This window comes from Pollicipes pollicipes, unplaced genomic scaffold (assembly GCF_011947565.3).
Source record: "Pollicipes pollicipes isolate AB1234 unplaced genomic scaffold, Ppol_2.1 Scaffold_2555;HRSCAF=2994_pilon_pilon_pilon, whole genome shotgun sequence".
In the NCBI taxonomy this organism is placed as follows: domain Eukaryota; kingdom Metazoa; phylum Arthropoda; class Thecostraca; order Pollicipedomorpha; family Pollicipedidae; genus Pollicipes; species Pollicipes pollicipes.
In genome coordinates, this window is record NW_023596136.1 from 39,940,141 (window position 1) to 39,956,746 (window position 16,606).

A 16,606-nucleotide genomic window follows, 5' to 3' on the forward strand; every position below is an offset into this window, starting at 1 on the left:
CTCTCAATTACTTGATCTAAATTCTTTTCGACAACATCCCGTACCGGAATCCAAGCAGTCAATGCCGATTTTCAGCGATTTAAGGATAACTCAATGACAGTCGGGCATGTTCATCAACCGTGGCTGTATCTATCCCTAAACGCGAACACCACGCACTGCTTATACGCTTCAGGCTCGAAGCATGCGCTGGAGCCCTCTTTACACCCAGACGGAAACGTCGCCTATGCGCATCGATACCTGCGGCGCAAGTGTAAACCGGTTAGAAGCCATGTTCGTACGAGCATACTAGTTACCTGCGACTCAATCACTGCAAACTGAAACTCATTGCAAACTCACCGCAAATTCAACAGTTCTACGCCAATATCCACATCAGCGCAATGCGCATACGAGATCAAAACATATCAGTTCACAACATGTCTTACGCACGTCAGCCCGCTATCAGAACTGCCCTTATCGTCTTAAAACTTAAGTTGCAATCAGCATCAGCGGTTCACGGGGCAAAGGGGAGGAGGCGTGGTCAGTGGGAGGGCAACGGCTTAGCAAGCTCGAACGATTGGTCTTGTAACGCCACTTAGAAACAGAGCGATGTAAAATATCGCGTTTTGCCCCTCCCTTTCCAAAAACACATTCAACGAGCACACACTTGTAACCTGAAATGTCGTAAGGATACAAAATGGCGGCCCGCCGGTTCACTTCGTCATATGTGGAGGCTCTTCAGGTTCTCGAAGCCATGGACCAGTATGGCTCGTTTCCGCGTACGTGTCCCAACTACGACCAGCCCAACCAAGTTATAAAGAATCTAAACGATCAGTTTAGGTGCAAAAAATGAATTTCGGAGACGCACAGTCATTGTGCTAGAAGCGATGTTTACTCACAATCGGAAATGTGATTCTGCTGTGATCGAAAGAAATTGCAGCATTTCATACGTCTCTCCGGAACCACACAATTTTCTACGTGCGTTTGGTGGCCTTTAATCGTAAGCAAAGATCACAGACATCATCACGCGCGCGTGTGCCCCGGACTTTTGGATGAGGAGAGCGGCTGGCCCCCTGCTCCTCGCCGTCCCTCAGCGCCTCTCTGGTACGAGCTTGTACGGTTTGGGGTTGCGAAGGAACGTGCCTTTTGGATCTTCTCCCAGGTCGTGTGTGAACCCCTCTGGCCAATGGAAGGTAAACTTTTGCATGAAGCAGGTGACAAAGAGGAACAGCTCAGCCCGCGCCATACTCTCGCCCACACACTGTCTCTTGCCCACTGAGAACGGCATGACGTTCTTGTCCGGCTGAAACTTGCCGTCGGCGTCCAGGAAACGCTCGGGCCGGAACTGCAGCGGCTCGGGGAACAGCCGCTCGCTGTGGTGCACGCTGTGTACGTTAGCGATGACCTGGACGCCAGCCGGCAGCCGGTGTCGGCCGACGTCGACAGGCGCCAGCGACTGATGCATCACCAGCAGGGGTGTGATGTCGGCCAACCGCTGCGTCTCCAGCAGCACGGCCTCGACGTACGGGAGACGCGACCTGTCCGAGAGGGACGGCAGCCGCTGCCGGCCCACCTGGCCGTCAAGCTCGGCCTGCAGACGCCGCTGGACCTCTGGGCGGCTGCACAGGAAGCAGAATGCCCAGCGCAGGGTCGTAGCCGTCGTGTCGTTGCCAGCGAAAAACAGATCCATCACCGACATGAGCAGGTGCCGGTCGGTCAGCAGGTCCGGTCGTTCCTGCTGTTCTCGAAGCATGGCCTCCATGTAGTCGCGAGGCTCACTGAGCGTATCAAGATCTTCAAGATGTTTCTTGATGGAGGGCATGAACACATCATCCACTACACTTTCAAATTGCTTTTCAATCTTTGCCTTATTGAAAACAAAACTTGGCAACACGTTGCTAAGCCATGGAGCGGCATCAAGAATTGCCATGCCCTGGGCAACCTCGACACCTTGTGAAAGTGTAGTGATGGCGTTCAGGACCTTGGTGTCGGTGAGGCTCAGCTCCTCCGACGCGACCAGCTTCCAGAGAATGTTGACCACGGCGACGTTCAAAGACGTGTCAAAGGCAAGCTCAGAGCCGCAGTTCGGCGCCAGAATCTCGTCCATGTAACTGGTGATCTGATAGTGCATATACTCTTCCAGTTTGGACTTGCCCATGCCCAAGTTGCGCAGGTGGTGAAGCGTCAGACGCCTGGATTCCTGCCATAACTCACCCTGGGAAGAGACTAGTCCCGTTCCCTTCACAATAAACTGAAATAGTTGAGTGTCGGGTCGACCGCTGAGCTCAAGTCGACTGAAGGCTTCTCGGATCAAGTCGGGATCGCTGATCACAACCTGGTGCATGACGCCAATCTTGACATGATAGATGGCACCATACATCTTGGCCCATTCGGCGTAGGTGTGGTGGGCGTGCTTCAAGTCCATGGAGAAGAGGTTTCCCACCCACGGCATCAGTGGTGGTCCTGTAAATAAGAATGATTGTTGTCGCAAAACGTGAAAATCACACATCAGGTATTATGCTGGTTCAATAGTCCAATTTTTTATTTGGTTGACTACGGAATGAACCCTCATGTTAATTGGTCCATCTCACTTTTGTTTGACTACGTTGTCACCTTCGGTGTGATACTACTGAGGTAAGTACTGACCAAATGCTCGATATATTGGGATATGGAGCATCCTGTTAGCCGCAGAAAACTGATGTGCGAACTAGGGTTGCATCTTTTGGACCAAACGCACCTCACAGCGGCTTCCCACATACCTACAAATCCAGGGGCTGCGCCCCTGGATTTGTAGGTATGTGGGAAACTCCATGTTGTTCAGCAACTCGCTCTCAGGACCCAACTCCAGGGTAAATCATGGCGTCTTCGTCCCAAAACATTCGCAACTTGATGCCAGCTTCGCTTGAAATCTGGTCGCATTTGCTGGTGGACTAAATATTCTAAATTCCAGCACAAGTTCTTGGTTTCCTGCAATATCTCAATGATCCGTTTCACTGGTTTGGTGGAACCTCGGCCAACCTGGGGAATCCTATCCCTTCTGGGCATTTCATTCTTGTATTTGGTGCCTTAAGCAGGCATTACCTCTAACGACTCCACTAACCTTGCGAAAACGTGCATATTGGTGGCGACGATGCCATCGGTATTTAAATGTTCATTTGAGTTGTGATACATCCGATTTGGTAGTGTTCATTTTGGTTCTTTTCAATTCGCTATTGGTGACCGGATAATAAGAAGGCCCCTAGTTTCGAGAATCTCCAATGTGGTAACTATTAGCACGCGCTCCGTTGAGGTCAAATCGACCACGAAGGTCGATCATCTTCGTCGGTCGTCGGCCATCTTCCGGAATAATATTTAGCCGTACCTTGTAAGGCCGCTGACTTATAGCAGGTCAAAGTTAGGCATGGTTGCAGCAAAGTCAATTTCCAGGGAATCGTGCAATCTGACGCAGTGTTAGCGAAGTGTTAGACGAAGCCGTACACCACTGAAATGCCTTCTTAGGCAACACAACAATTGAAAGAACAAATTGTATCGTCCTAGGGTCAGATATGAGGATCAGACCAGCGTCAAAACCAGCCTGTTTTATAACTCTAGGGCTTGCTGTATGAGGTAGTTTCGTTTGCTCATTTCCAAATTATTAGTAACAGGAATCACATTATACATCTTCCATGGAGTTCTTAGAGGTCAGAATAGGTCACTGACCTAAAATGACCCAAATCAACATTTTATTTCTAGGAACATACTGCCTATCAAAATATTTGTCGCTTGTTCAACTTAAAAACTCAAAGTAGTTTTGTATGATCTTGGTCATCATGATCTTCAAAAGGTCAAACGAGTTCGCTGACCTTAAGTGGGCATATGATCTTTTTGCTCAGACGTTTCCTAGGTTCTGGGGGCATTTTGAAGACGAACCTGGAATTTGATTTTGTTTGACCTTATTTGACTCCAAGGTCATAACCTGAGGACCTCAAACTTTGCCCTAAGCGAGTTAACGAACAGTCAACACACGCTGAGAATTTCGTGTCTCTAGCCTTCTTAGTTCTTGAGATCTCAGGAGGGGTCAAATTGTCCGACCCCCACCCGAGCGAAGGCTATCCAACCATCCACCCGGGCGCGTGTTATCTGTATTGCAGACGCATAGCAACTATACGCAAGGATATGAAGAAATCAATGCACGCATCTTTAGGTATCTCTGTGCAAATAATTCGTTGGTTTGCGACTTTGCGTACGTATACACAGAGCTAAGACGCATTCACCGCTCTTTGAAGACGCCTGTTTCTTGTGCGTGATGGTCTCTAAACGCAGGGGTGGATCTAGTTTGCAGTTTTGGGGGGAGGGGCAACCGTCCGTCGCCAGCTGGCTGGTGTGGGATCCGAGGTCCAGTGCATGATGCCTCTCGCGAGCACCTAGTAGGGACACCATTCCAAACAAAACAAAAACACCGAAATGCTTTTAATCTTAAACAGAAGTTTAAACAAAACAATTTAAACGGTTGAAGTAAAAACAGACGGCAAGTACGCGAAACTTTTATGAAGCTCTCGGAATGTTTTTTTCTGGGGGGGGGGGCAAAACACTCTCAGAGGTCTGGGAGGGGGGGCATAGCCACGTGAACCCCCCCCCCCCCCGGATCCGCCTATGTCTAAACGCGACACCGACGTAGATGCAAACCTGAAAAGTATTTCACCTGGCACCCGTGGACCGCACGTTTACTCACCCTTTGGGCTCCACGCCGGTCGCTTGGTAGACCTCCAGGCCCACAGCAGCACAGCTAAAAGGACTATCACCAGCCAGAGGTACATCATCCCGAGCGCACCTGGCGGCCCGCCTCCTCCACAGTGGAAACAGCCGACTGCGCAGCCAAACTATCGTCAATCTCGGCCCCGCCTGGTGACCTTGAAATCGCTGCAGCCGAGGCGACTGTAATCAGACGGGCCAGGGGCTCTCATATCGCTGCAGCACCAGTCGCAGCGCCATCCGGGCGAACGTGAACATTTGCGCGGGTGTTTGCCGAAAGGAAAACATCTCCTTCTTGGCTTTCTCTAAAGGCATTCGTCACAAAATCGTTTCCCTCGTGTGCTTTCCGATGTGATGCACTTTTTTACCTCTTTGCAGGTTTTTATTTATTTATTTTCACTCACTTCGTACTATTTTCATCAGGACAAGAGGTAGATAATGGAGAACAGTCATGCTCATTTTTTGCATTATTTTGTGCATGCATTGCGCTCTTTCCCTCATTGCATGAGGCAAGGGCAAAGGCGTAGTTTCCTAAATATTATCCAGTTGGAGAGGAATGTCATCAAGTCATTGCGGAAATCATCACTGCTGTCAACGTTCGGCTGGCGTGGGCTTCCATGGCTAAGACAAAAAAGCAGTCAGAAAGATCTTATGTTTCATTCAGTGACCTGTGCCAATACAAGTCAACTCAATACTAATTGCTAGCGCTACATATGGATGCATTGCTACTACTTACTTGCGATCCAACACCTTAGAAAGTGTAAATATTGCCGGTGCTGGATACCCACTGCCCAATCGACATGCCGACGCCGCCCTCATCGATGTTCGTATGTGCCGACGTCCAGCCGATAGACACGTCAGGCCGGCGTCGCCCGCTGTCAACCCGACCTTGCCGTACTTCAGCCGGCTTACCCTCGCTCTCCAGCCGACGTGTGCCAGCTCTCCAACCGACGTGCACTGGCTCATCTCTGGCTCATCGAGGAAATCATTTTCTTCTTGGCCTTTTCTGAAGGTATTGGGATTCTTCAAGTACTTAACCTTTTTAGAAGACGAAAAATCTCCACTGGGAGCGTTTTATGCGTAGTACGAAACGGGCACAATCAGCTCGCGTTATCAGAATTGCCCAACTTTGAATTTCAAAGTTTGAAATCATGCAACCCAAACGACTTCCTTAGCACCAAAAATAATGAGCAGGCAATAAGCATTATCCATTTCGTCGATTCGACCATTGCTACTCACAATGTTCGCATGATTGCCTATCATCTTCAAGAAATTAGCATCTGACAATATTATAATTTCGGCAGCAAACCGCTGATGTGATTTTTAACACGCAGACAGCAGACGATTTATAACATGTACTAAAAGGGCAACATAAGCACCAAATCACGGACATACGAGCGGCCAAGAAAAGTGTACCAGTTCTTCACATTCGTGTCTCGAAGTATCTGTTGGTGCGCTGAACCTTCGTACATAACATAATTTTGATCGTTTTTATCAAATATTTGATAACTTACGGCCCATCGCGGGCAGACCAGGAAGTCGCCCACAATCTTACCCTATCAATGTACTTATTTGTGCTTCTTACCTGATCACTGCACTCCTAATTTGTTGGCAGTTGTGAAAATTTAATTGATATTTCCAAACAGACAACTTAGAGAAAGAGCCAACAATGTCGGTTGAGCTGAAGCATTTCCAGCAATCTTAAAAAACGGACCAAGCCACGGGAACCGAACACCGAAGCCAAGCCAACGTTTTCGGTGCGATGCATTTAGGTCTGTTAGCGCAGTACACCTTATACACGAGTCCGGATAATGCGATTCACACTTATTAGAACCAAACACATCGTGACGACGATGTCGCTTAAGCTACAACACTTTGATTCAATTAATATGACTACCCCGTTGCCATGAGATGCTGCCATCATGTCGTGCGGAGGGACTGTCGTAGCACCCCTTTAAAGTAGTGCACCTCTTGTACAATTCCAACGAGCGAGGCCTGAAATCGCTCTGACATCCGGAGATATACTCTGCCGAGGTAATATGCCAATAGCAATGCTGAAGATATGGACCAAGCCCCTGGAAACGAAGACGGAAGCAAAGCCAGCGTTTTCGGTACGTACATACACGTTTATTAACGCAGTGCACCTCATACACGAGTCCGGATAATGCAATTCACACTCATTAAAAAAAACACACATCGTGCTGACAATGTCTGGTGAGCTGCAAGACTCTTGCCCGATGAATAAGACTCATGCATTGCTGTGAGATGTCGCCATCATGTGCGGACGGACTGCAGTAGCACCCTCTTAAAGTAGTACGCCTCTTGTATAATTCCGATTGGCGAGACCCAAAATCCGCACTGATATGCAAAGACATGCCCTGCCGAGATAATATGCCGACACGAACCCCAAGGAAAGAGGCCAAGCTCCAGGAACCGTAGACCGAAGCAAAGGCAACGCTTTCGGCACGGTATGGAGTTATTGCGGTACACCGTACTGCTCACGTGCCGTTTTATCGTACTGCTGAGTCGTACGATCGCGGCGTAGGTGCTGCTGGCCACTCTTTCGCACTGCTGCCAGCATTTGCCCGGTTCTCAGTTTTAGTTCCTTGCTCCCACTGGCCCCCTCTACAAAACAACTCTGGATCCAGATTCCCAATGGTTCATTCGACAAAGCAAAACCCTGGATTCTGGCTACCACTTTTTAGCGGACCACGGGAGTGGTTCTTAGTGCCTGGTTTCCATTCTGTAAGAACATTATACCTTTGAAACCGGTTATCACTGATGTTCTCATGCCCATGGTTCTTAGCTACAAAAAGCATACCAGTTACACAGGATGCCCAGTGAGCACCTGCTTCCCTTCCCACATCTCAGCGAGAAGGCTTGGTGGCGTCACTTCTGGACAGTAGACCGACCCAGTGAAAAACCCCAGGGAGAACAACTAAGGGGAACCAGCAACGCGTGCGGCACGGTGTTAAGGAAAACTAGACTGAGAGCCACCGCGGCGGCCGCAGAACGGCCTGTGCGCAGCAGCATCCGTGCCTCTCGCTCGCACACGCGAGTGACAAACCCCTCGCCCGCAGAGGCTCTCGCTTGCACACGCGGGTGACGAGCCCCTCGTCAGCGGAGGCTCTCGCCTGCACACGCGAGTGACGAGCCCCTTGTCAACGGAGGCTCTCGCTTGCACACGCGAGTGGCGAGCCCCTCGCCCGCGGAGACTCTTGCTTGCACACGCGAGTGGCGAGCCCCTTGTCAACGGAGGACTCTCGCTTGCACACGCGAGTGGCGAGCCCCTCGCCCGCGGAGGCTCTCGCCTGCACACGCGAGTGACGAGCCCCTCGTCAGCGGAGGCTCTCGTCTGCACACGCGAGTAACGAGCCCCTCGTCAGCGGAGGCGAGAGGAGCGTACGCACGCTGCGCTGACACCGGACCGTGCCAGACGTGAGGATGTGTCTGTGGAGGATGATCTTTCCTGCTCTCATCCTGTTGTGGGCCTGGAGATCGACCAAAGCGGTTTGGTGTCCGCGGGTACGCAAACATGCAACCCTGTTCATTGTGGGATAGTAGCTACAGGCAACAATAACTTGGCCCTGTACCAGACGACCCCCCCCCCCCCCCCCCACCGGTCCTCATGGGGTGGATTGGTCCTTGGTCTCTCCTAAATAATTTTAGCAGTTCACTGAGATTGCCTCCTCTACACATCTCTTTAATACATTGCGTCAAAATAAGGCCTCAGGCGTTGCGGGCATGATATGAATCGCGTGCAATGCATGCCAGCACCCAGGATGTTCTCCGGCAGTTCAGCCGGCATACCACATGATATGGCGTGCTCATACCCATCGTGATTGAAAGCAATGTAGTGATGATGACAAGATAGAATCTCTGGGGCTTGAAGTACCAGAATAGCATTGTGCACGTGTCTGCTAAATAAAGCACCATTTGGTTGTGTTTTATTTTCGCGTAACCACTTTTTGTGCGCATTTGGTGCTGCACCATAACGAACATGCGGTCGTCGGTCATCTCAACTCAGTGTGTACGAGATGGAGGACATGATGAACGCTGCATAATATGAGACTGGCGTATTATATCATTGTTTTATTTTCTCGAGAGCAGCACAGCACATTTTTCGTCGAAATGATCATAAGCGCAAGCGATATCAAATCCAAAACAAACAGTCATTGGTATCCACACAATCCTCGTTCTTTGCAAGGTTTTCACTCTCATCATCTAATCCGTCTTGCCAACATTCGAACCGCATTCCAACACATCTGCAAATGCTTCCAGTGTGCAATTTTAAAGTAAAAAAAGCCCAGTCCAGTGTCTCCTGACAAGCTCACCTCCACATATGTACAAATTTAATGCGCGAATAGGTGGTGGGTATTGAAAATACCAGTCCTCCGCGATTTTAGAACAAAGCCCAGGACGCTTTCAAGCTGGTACACGTCTCCTGCGTGTGTGTACGTGTCATTGGGGCTTTACGACGCACTCAGCTGCTGAAGCTATGTGGAGTCGCCTGCCTCTCGCGCTGGCAGGAATGACGGGTACCGCAGTGAATCGAACCCCGTACCCCTGGTTTCCAAGACGCGCAGTGGTTGACGCAGACGTGTTAACCTAGACGCGTTAACCACTACACTACAGGCACCCCTGGTGTACGTCGCCATTTAAGTGTTAGCCATTCTCAGGTCGATAATGATGGAGTTCCCATAGGAGGCAGAGCTTCTCTGATAGCAACAAAGGAGTTTACTGAGCATTTTAGGATTACTTTAAAACTTGTCGTACGTGAAGCGACGTTCTTAGGCTGCGGCAAGGCATTTTAATGAACGATAACGTTGAGCTGAGACAAGCCAAAGTTTAGCTACCGCTATCTAGCGGGCGATTTTATGTAAGGGGCCCCTGTTGACGGAACTTTGCACTATTCTCAGTCCCAGGTCACCGGTGAAAAGACGTTCATAAACGTCGACCAGCCATTTTGATGACAGATGAAGCTAGCCTGGTACACACCAAGGTTTAGCTGCTGCCTTCTAGCGGGTAATGCTATTGCAGGACATCCGTTGACGGTAATTTGCACTATTCGCCACCCGGTTTGTTGCAGAGGGATGCACCATGGGTTGGCATATCTGCCAGTGCTGCTGCACTCCAGGTTCTATGTACCCCAACTTGATAATGCCTGGAGAGCAGGTGAACAATTTTGCTCTTGGTGCTCAGCAAAGGTTTATGAGATAACAAATATCCAATGCGCGTTTGATAGATTGGCGACAGGCGGCATTAAGGTAACCACATCTGATAATGCCTCCCGGTTAGCATGCGCTGATCAGTTACTTGAACTAAATTCTTCTCAACAACATCCCGTACCGGAATCCAAGCAGTCAATGTTGATATTTAAGGGGAACCTAATGACAGTCGGACATGTTCATCAACCATGGCTGTCTCCATCTCTAAACGTGAACACCACGCACTATTTATATGTAGACGGCCGCCACGTTGAAGACACCGAGGTTTCAGGTGCACTATATTTCCTGACCGCCCCTCGCCAACACCGCGCCTCGACTCCTCGTGGACGCTGACGGGGACACAACAAAACCTCGGAAATGGACAGACTGGGCCTAGAACTAAGCAGAGCGGAAATCGACAGAACACAGACTAAAATTAGCGATACAAAATGAATAGGAAAATAGCATGGATTAAGTAACACTAAATCAGACCTCAAGATAATAGCAAACCAAGTCACTCAACAAATGAGAAACGAGCAATAAATCAAACTAGACATGCAAACGATACACCGACTACACCCGACCCAGTTAACAAAAGAGAAGACATCGCTATGCAATCTTCCGTCGCAGCGCACGATCGCAGAGCACGGCTGCAGGGCACCGACGCGGAGCTCGGCCGCAGAGCTCATTCGCATACATCTCTGCCGAAGAGCTCGGCCGAAGGGCTCGGCCGCGGAGCACAGCCACGGAGCTCGGCCACGGAGCCCGGCCGCGGACAGCACGGCCACGGAGCTCGGCCGCGGAGCTCGGCCGCGGGCAGCACAGCCGCGGGCAGCACGGCCGCAGCAACGACCCATCTGCCAACGCCAGGCAAAACACACGACATACGAAGCACACGCAGCCGACAGTTCGGTGTAAGTTAACCCACATCGCACACAATCATCGACCCGCGTGCGATGTGGCTTTCAGCTTCACTAACTGGAACAATAAAGAACAGCTTCAGCTTGAGGCATGACTGGGGGACTGGGAAACAGCGTTCGTGTCGTCAGTGAACAACACTCCAATGACATGACATGCCCATGTGCACTGTCACGTTAACAGGACACACCAACCGGTAGCGCTACGCCGGTAGGGCTGCGAAGGCATTGCCAAACACGACACCAGAGTAGCACCCAGACAGAACATTTTGTCCTGATATAATCCAATCGCCTTTCATCTATTTTCATCGCATTTCAGCCACATTTAGCCAAACTTAAGCACATCTTAACTAACGACCCAACTCGGACAGTAGCGATCCGGTGGCCTAGAAGCTCTGTCAGAGCGCCGGGGGCCTGGCACAGGAGCGGGAGCCATCGGAGACGCATCAGGGACCAACACAGGAGCGGTCACGGGCCCATCAGGCACCAACACAGGTGCGGTCAGTGGTCCATCTCCACCATCCGGAGCAGAAACAGGAACATTAAGCACATCGGGGGTGTGTTCACACACATGTCCCTCCGGCACCGCAGCGGATAAATCCTGCACCTCTGACGGAACAGGCATTCCTGTGGAGAGAGTCACCGGGCCACCCACAGCAGCAGCCGCGGTCACCAAATTCCTGCCGGCTGAAAATTTGTCACGAGCAAACGGCGACAAGGACGAGTCGCCCTCCGGTGGCGCACCGTCTGGTGGCTGAGGCGATTGGGGTGAAGGCTGATCTCCAACCTCGGGGCCCGCAGATAAAGCCGAGCCAGGAATCGTTATGTCTGGGCCTGCGACAGGCACTGAGGGGTCATCGGAACGAGCTTTCAGTCTATTGTGGTGAACGACGACAGACTTTTTCCCTCCCAACACCCTCACCCTGTAATTGAGGTCAGGCAGGTTAGCCATAACCACCGCAGGCTTGCATGGCCTGGCAAACTTGTAGTAATGGCCTCGCTGAGCTACACTCTTGAAAAGATACACCGCGTCACCAGCCTGGAAGTGGTACATGGTAGTTTTGTCCCTGTCTTTAGAATCCATGGCAACCTAAAAATATGCACTGTTCATACCCAACTGGCAGAATGTGTCAGAGCCAGCCAATGCCTTAAGCGAATTATCAACTCTCGGTATGTGATATACTGGTACATTCGGCACGGCGTTCAGGCGGCGCAAATCAGCCACCAGTCTGTATGCACCAGATTTCTTCTTCACCAGACAGGTTGGGGACGACCATGCACCATCATACTCCTCCAAAATACCTTGACTGACTAGCTCACGGAGCTGAGAATGCAGTTCATCCGCCAGGTGAGGTGGAACACGCCTGGGGTGCTGACGAATGGGAGGATGGTCACCGGTATCAATCTCATGGGTGACCAAATCCGTAAACCCGATATGTCCGTCAAACATGTCAGCGTTTCGTTCGAGTAGCGACTCTAACTTACTTCTCTGCTCAGGCGACAGGTCGGAACCACACTGGTCAGACCGCAGTTTGACAGCTTGCTCAGTCCTCAGCTCATCTTTCGAACCGTGTGGCTGCTCGGCAAAACCAACCTCCAGCCTGGCCAGGGCACGCTTTTTGGGAATAGTAGTGGGTTCAGTCGCCACAATTCGAACAACGAATGACACTCTGGAGCCAGCGACAGTCACGAGTGCACTGGTGACCAGGAAACCATTCAGTTAATCAACGGGTTCGACGAGAGCAGCGCCATTGTAAAAACTATTCTGCACAAAACCTTTTAAAATAACCTCAGTGCCAGGAAAGATGACTCGGTCAGCACTGAAAGAAACGTCGCCAATCGTCACTGCGTGAGGTGACACTGAACGAACGGCCTCGACGGGGATAACAAAGAGCTGTTTGGCACGCAAGTCAATAACGTAGGGGTAATGCTGCAAAAAATCAACACCGAGCAAACAAAGCACGTCAGTGACATCAGAAACGAAAAATGGTATGGTGCACTTGACGCCAGCAATGTCGAAAGGCACCACAGTTCGACCAAGAAATGGGAGCTCACAATGCGACGCAGTACGGGCCTGTACAGACGTCTTCGTCAGTGTCAGGTTTGGCATTGCATGAAATACGGACTTATGCAACACGCTGATCGAACTACCTGTGTCAAGAAGACACTGACAATCCACACCAGCGAGGCGCGCCGTCAGACGCATGTCATCGGTCAGTGATATTACATTCGATGGTGACTCAGCCTAAACGCCATCGGAGTTTAAGCAGTCCGATCGCTCGGTGGTGGAACGCTTCGCTGGAGACTGCTCTCTCGACGGCCGGACCCCAACTCGTTTCCCTGCGGAAAAGACTGCTCAGGACATGTTTCGGGGCACATCACAGCCAAGTGGCCAACTGAGTGCCATTTGAAGCACTCCCGGTCCCGCATTCCGCAGCGAACGCGGATATGATTCTGCCCACCGCAGCACAGACATAACCGCGAGCCGCGGTCGCTCTGACCGGCAGAAGTGCCACCGGGACGAGAGGCCGCCTGAACTGCGGCCTCTAAGCTCATCACCCTCCTCGTCAACACAGCCAGTTCACCGTCAGAGCCGAGACGGCGGACACTGAGCTGATACTGCTTTAGATATGCCTGTGAAGCAATCAGGTTACGCACTTAAGTAATGGCATCGTCAAAGGACGAAATACCGTCCGCAATAACAGCGACATCTAAGTCAGCGGGCAAGGTGGCCAGGAAATGGCTGAACATCAGTGAACCCGTATGGGTGAGGGTAGGGGAAGCCAAAGCCATCAGCTTTCTCAATCTGATGACAAACGCATCGAGACTCTCGCCCACACCAAACGTCAACTCACGGAAGGCGAGGTGGTGATCTTTCACGGTCTTAGCACCGAAAGCACCTCTCAACTCTGCAGCCGCCGTCTCGAAGGTGGCAGTCTGTTGAGTGGGCAAGCTATCGAATGCGTCACGAGCAATGCCAGTGAGTGACAGCGGGAAGACACTTGACCTTTGCTTCCCAGTCCATTCTCGGAGCATGGCATATCAATGAAAATCACCAAGAAAACGTCTCAGCGAGCCACGTCCATCAAAACTCGGCATCGTCAGACCAGCCATCTCGAATCTCAAATGCGCAGCAGGAGCCACATCAGCCGAAACGGGAGGCTTAGAGTTCATGCTATCAGGAAAGAAAATCTGTCCAAACAAAAACGATGAAGCAAGACTAGATACTTAACCGACCACTGCAGCAGCGCAGGTACCCAGACAGTGCCGCCAGCATCCCGGTATCACGTGGCAGCAATCAGCCACAGCTACTGCCGCTGCTGCGCACGGCACAGCCGGACCGGCCGTCAGCTCAGACGCAGCGCGGCGCCCCGCGCAGGAGGCACGCACCAGACAGGCCCGGCCGGAGGTCACTCGGCCGGCCGGCCGGCGGGTGGCGGTGGGCGGCCGCAGAGGCGCGCTCAGCGATCCCAGATAAGGCAGGCGTCACCGGGCAGGCGAATGAGCGCAAAAACCTCGTCAACGCGGCAGCAGTCGCGGCGTGGAGCCTCTTTCCCACCGCTGTCAGCAGTTGTAGACGGGCGCCACGTCGAAAACACGGAGGTTTCAGGTGCACTTTATTTCATGACCGCCCATCGCCAACACCGCGCCCGAACTCCTCGTGGACGCTGACGGGAAAAAAAAACGAAGCCTCGGAATTAGACAGACTAGACTAGAACTAAACAGAGCGGAGACCGACAGACAGAGACTAAAATTAGCAATACAAAATGAATGCGATAATAGCATGGATTGACTAACACTAAATTAAACCTCAAGATAATAGCAAATTAAGTGACCCAACAAACGAGAAACGAGCACGAAATCAATCTAAACCTGCAAATGATACACCGACTAAATACACACCTCAGGCCCAAAGCATGTGCTGGAGCCCTCTTTACACCCAGACGGAAACGTCGCCGATGCGCATCGATACCTGCGGCGCAAGTGTAAACCGGTTAGAAGCCACGTTCGTACGAGCATACTAGTTACCTGCGACTCAATCACTGCAAACTGAAACTCATTGCAAACTCACCGCAAATTCAACAGTTCTACGCCGATGTCCACGTCGGCGCAGTGCGCATATCAGTTCACAACATATCAGTTCACAACATGTCTTACACACGTCAGCCCGCTATCAGAACTGCCCTTATCGTCTTAAAACTTAAGTTGCAATCAGCATCAGCGGTTCACGGGGCAAAGGGGAGGAGGCGTGGTCAGTGGGAGGGCAACGGCTTAGCAAGCTCGAACGATTGGTCTTGTAACGCCACTTAGAAACAGAGCGATGTAAAATATCGCGTTTTGCCCCTCCCTTTCCAAAAACACATTCAACGAGCACACACTTGTAACCTGAAATGTCGTAAGGATACAAAATGGCGGCCCGCCGGTTCACTTCGTCATATGTGGAGGCTCTTCAGGTTCTCGAAGCCATGGACCAGTATGGCTCGTTTCCGCGTACGTGTCCCAACTACGACCAGCCCAACCAAGTTATAAAGAATCTAAACGATCAGTTTAGGTGCAAAAAATGAATTTCGGAGACGCACAGTCATTGTGCTAGAAGCGATGTTTACTCACAATCGGAAATGTGATTCTGCTGTGATCGAAAGAAATTGCAGCATTTCATACGTCTCTCCGGAACCACACAATTTTCTACGTGCGTTTGGTGGCCTTTAATCGTAAGCAAAGATCACAGACATCATCACGCGCGCGTGTGCCCCGGACTTTTGGATGAGGAGAGCGGCTGGCCCCCTGCTCCTCGCCGTCCCTCAGCGCCTCTCTGGTACGAGCTTGTACGGTTTGGGGTTGCGAAGGAACGTGCCTTTTGGATCTTCTCCCAGGTCGTGTGTGAACCCCTCTGGCCAATGGAAGGTAAACTTTTGCATGAAGCAGGTGACAAAGAGGAACAGCTCAGCCCGCGCCATACTCTCGCCCACACACTGTCTCTTGCCCACTGAGAACGGCATGACGTTCTTGTCCGGCTGAAACTTGCCGTCGGCGTCCAGGAAACGCTCGGGCCGGAACTGCAGCGGCTCGGGGAACAGCCGCTCGCTGTGGTGCACGCTGTGTACGTTAGCGATGACCTGGACGCCAGCCGGCAGCCGGTGTCGGCCGACGTCGACAGGCGCCAGCGACTGATGCATCACCAGCAGGGGTGTGATGTCGGCCAACCGCTGCGTCTCCAGCAGCACGGCCTCGACGTACGGGAGACGCGACCTGTCCGAGAGGGACGGCAGCCGCTGCCGGCCCACCTGGCCGTCAAGCTCGGCCTGCAGACGCCGCTGGACCTCTGGGCGGCTGCACAGGAAGCAGAATGCCCAGCGCAGGGTCGTAGCCGTCGTGTCGTTGCCAGCGAAAAACAGATCCATCACCGACATGAGCAGGTGCCGGTCGGTCAGCAGGTCCGGTCGTTCCTGCTGTTCTCGAAGCATGGCCTCCATGTAGTCGCGAGGCTCACTGAGCGTATCAAGATCTTCAAGATGTTTCTTGATGGAGGGCATGAACACATCATCCACTACACTTTCAAATTGCTTTTCAATCTTTGCCTTATTGAAAACAAAACTTGGCAACACGTTGCTAAGCCATGGAGCGGCATCAAGAATTGCCATGCCCTGGGCAACCTCGACACCTTGTGAAAGTGTAGTGATGGCGTTCAGGACCTTGGTGTCGGTGAGGCTCAGCTCCTCCGACGCGACCAGCTTCCAGAGAATGTTGACCACGGCGACGTTCAAAGACGTGTCA

General features: G+C 51.6%; 2 protein-coding genes and 1 long non-coding RNA gene across 3 annotated transcripts; all 3 read right to left on the reverse strand.

Moving 5' to 3' along the window:
* Positions 1-1,066: 1,066 nt before the first annotated feature.
* On the reverse strand, positions 1,067-4,813 carry LOC119101130 (cytochrome P450 2L1). The gene is made up of 2 exons (XM_037224410.1): positions 4,688-4,813; positions 1,067-2,439 (listed from the first exon to the last, which is right to left on the reverse strand). The coding sequence occupies exons 1-2, from the start codon at positions 4,773-4,775 to the stop codon at positions 1,067-1,069; spliced, it is 1,461 nt and encodes a 486-aa protein (XP_037080305.1). The 5' UTR covers positions 4,776-4,813.
* Positions 4,814-11,830: 7,017 nt separating this feature from the next.
* LOC119109410 (uncharacterized) lies at positions 11,831-14,197 on the reverse strand. Its single transcript, XR_005095410.1, has 3 exons — positions 13,687-14,197; positions 12,317-13,171; positions 11,831-11,870 (listed from the first exon to the last, which is right to left on the reverse strand). It is a non-coding gene; the product is annotated as an uncharacterized LOC119109410 (long non-coding RNA).
* Positions 14,198-15,633: 1,436 nt separating this feature from the next.
* Positions 15,634-16,305, reverse strand: LOC119101138 (cytochrome P450 2D4-like). Its single transcript, XM_037224420.1, has 2 exons — positions 16,237-16,305; positions 15,634-16,104 (listed from the first exon to the last, which is right to left on the reverse strand). Exons 1-2 carry the CDS (start codon positions 16,303-16,305, stop codon positions 15,634-15,636), a joined length of 540 nt encoding a protein of 179 aa, XP_037080315.1.
* Between the last annotated feature and the right edge of the window lie 301 nt (positions 16,306-16,606).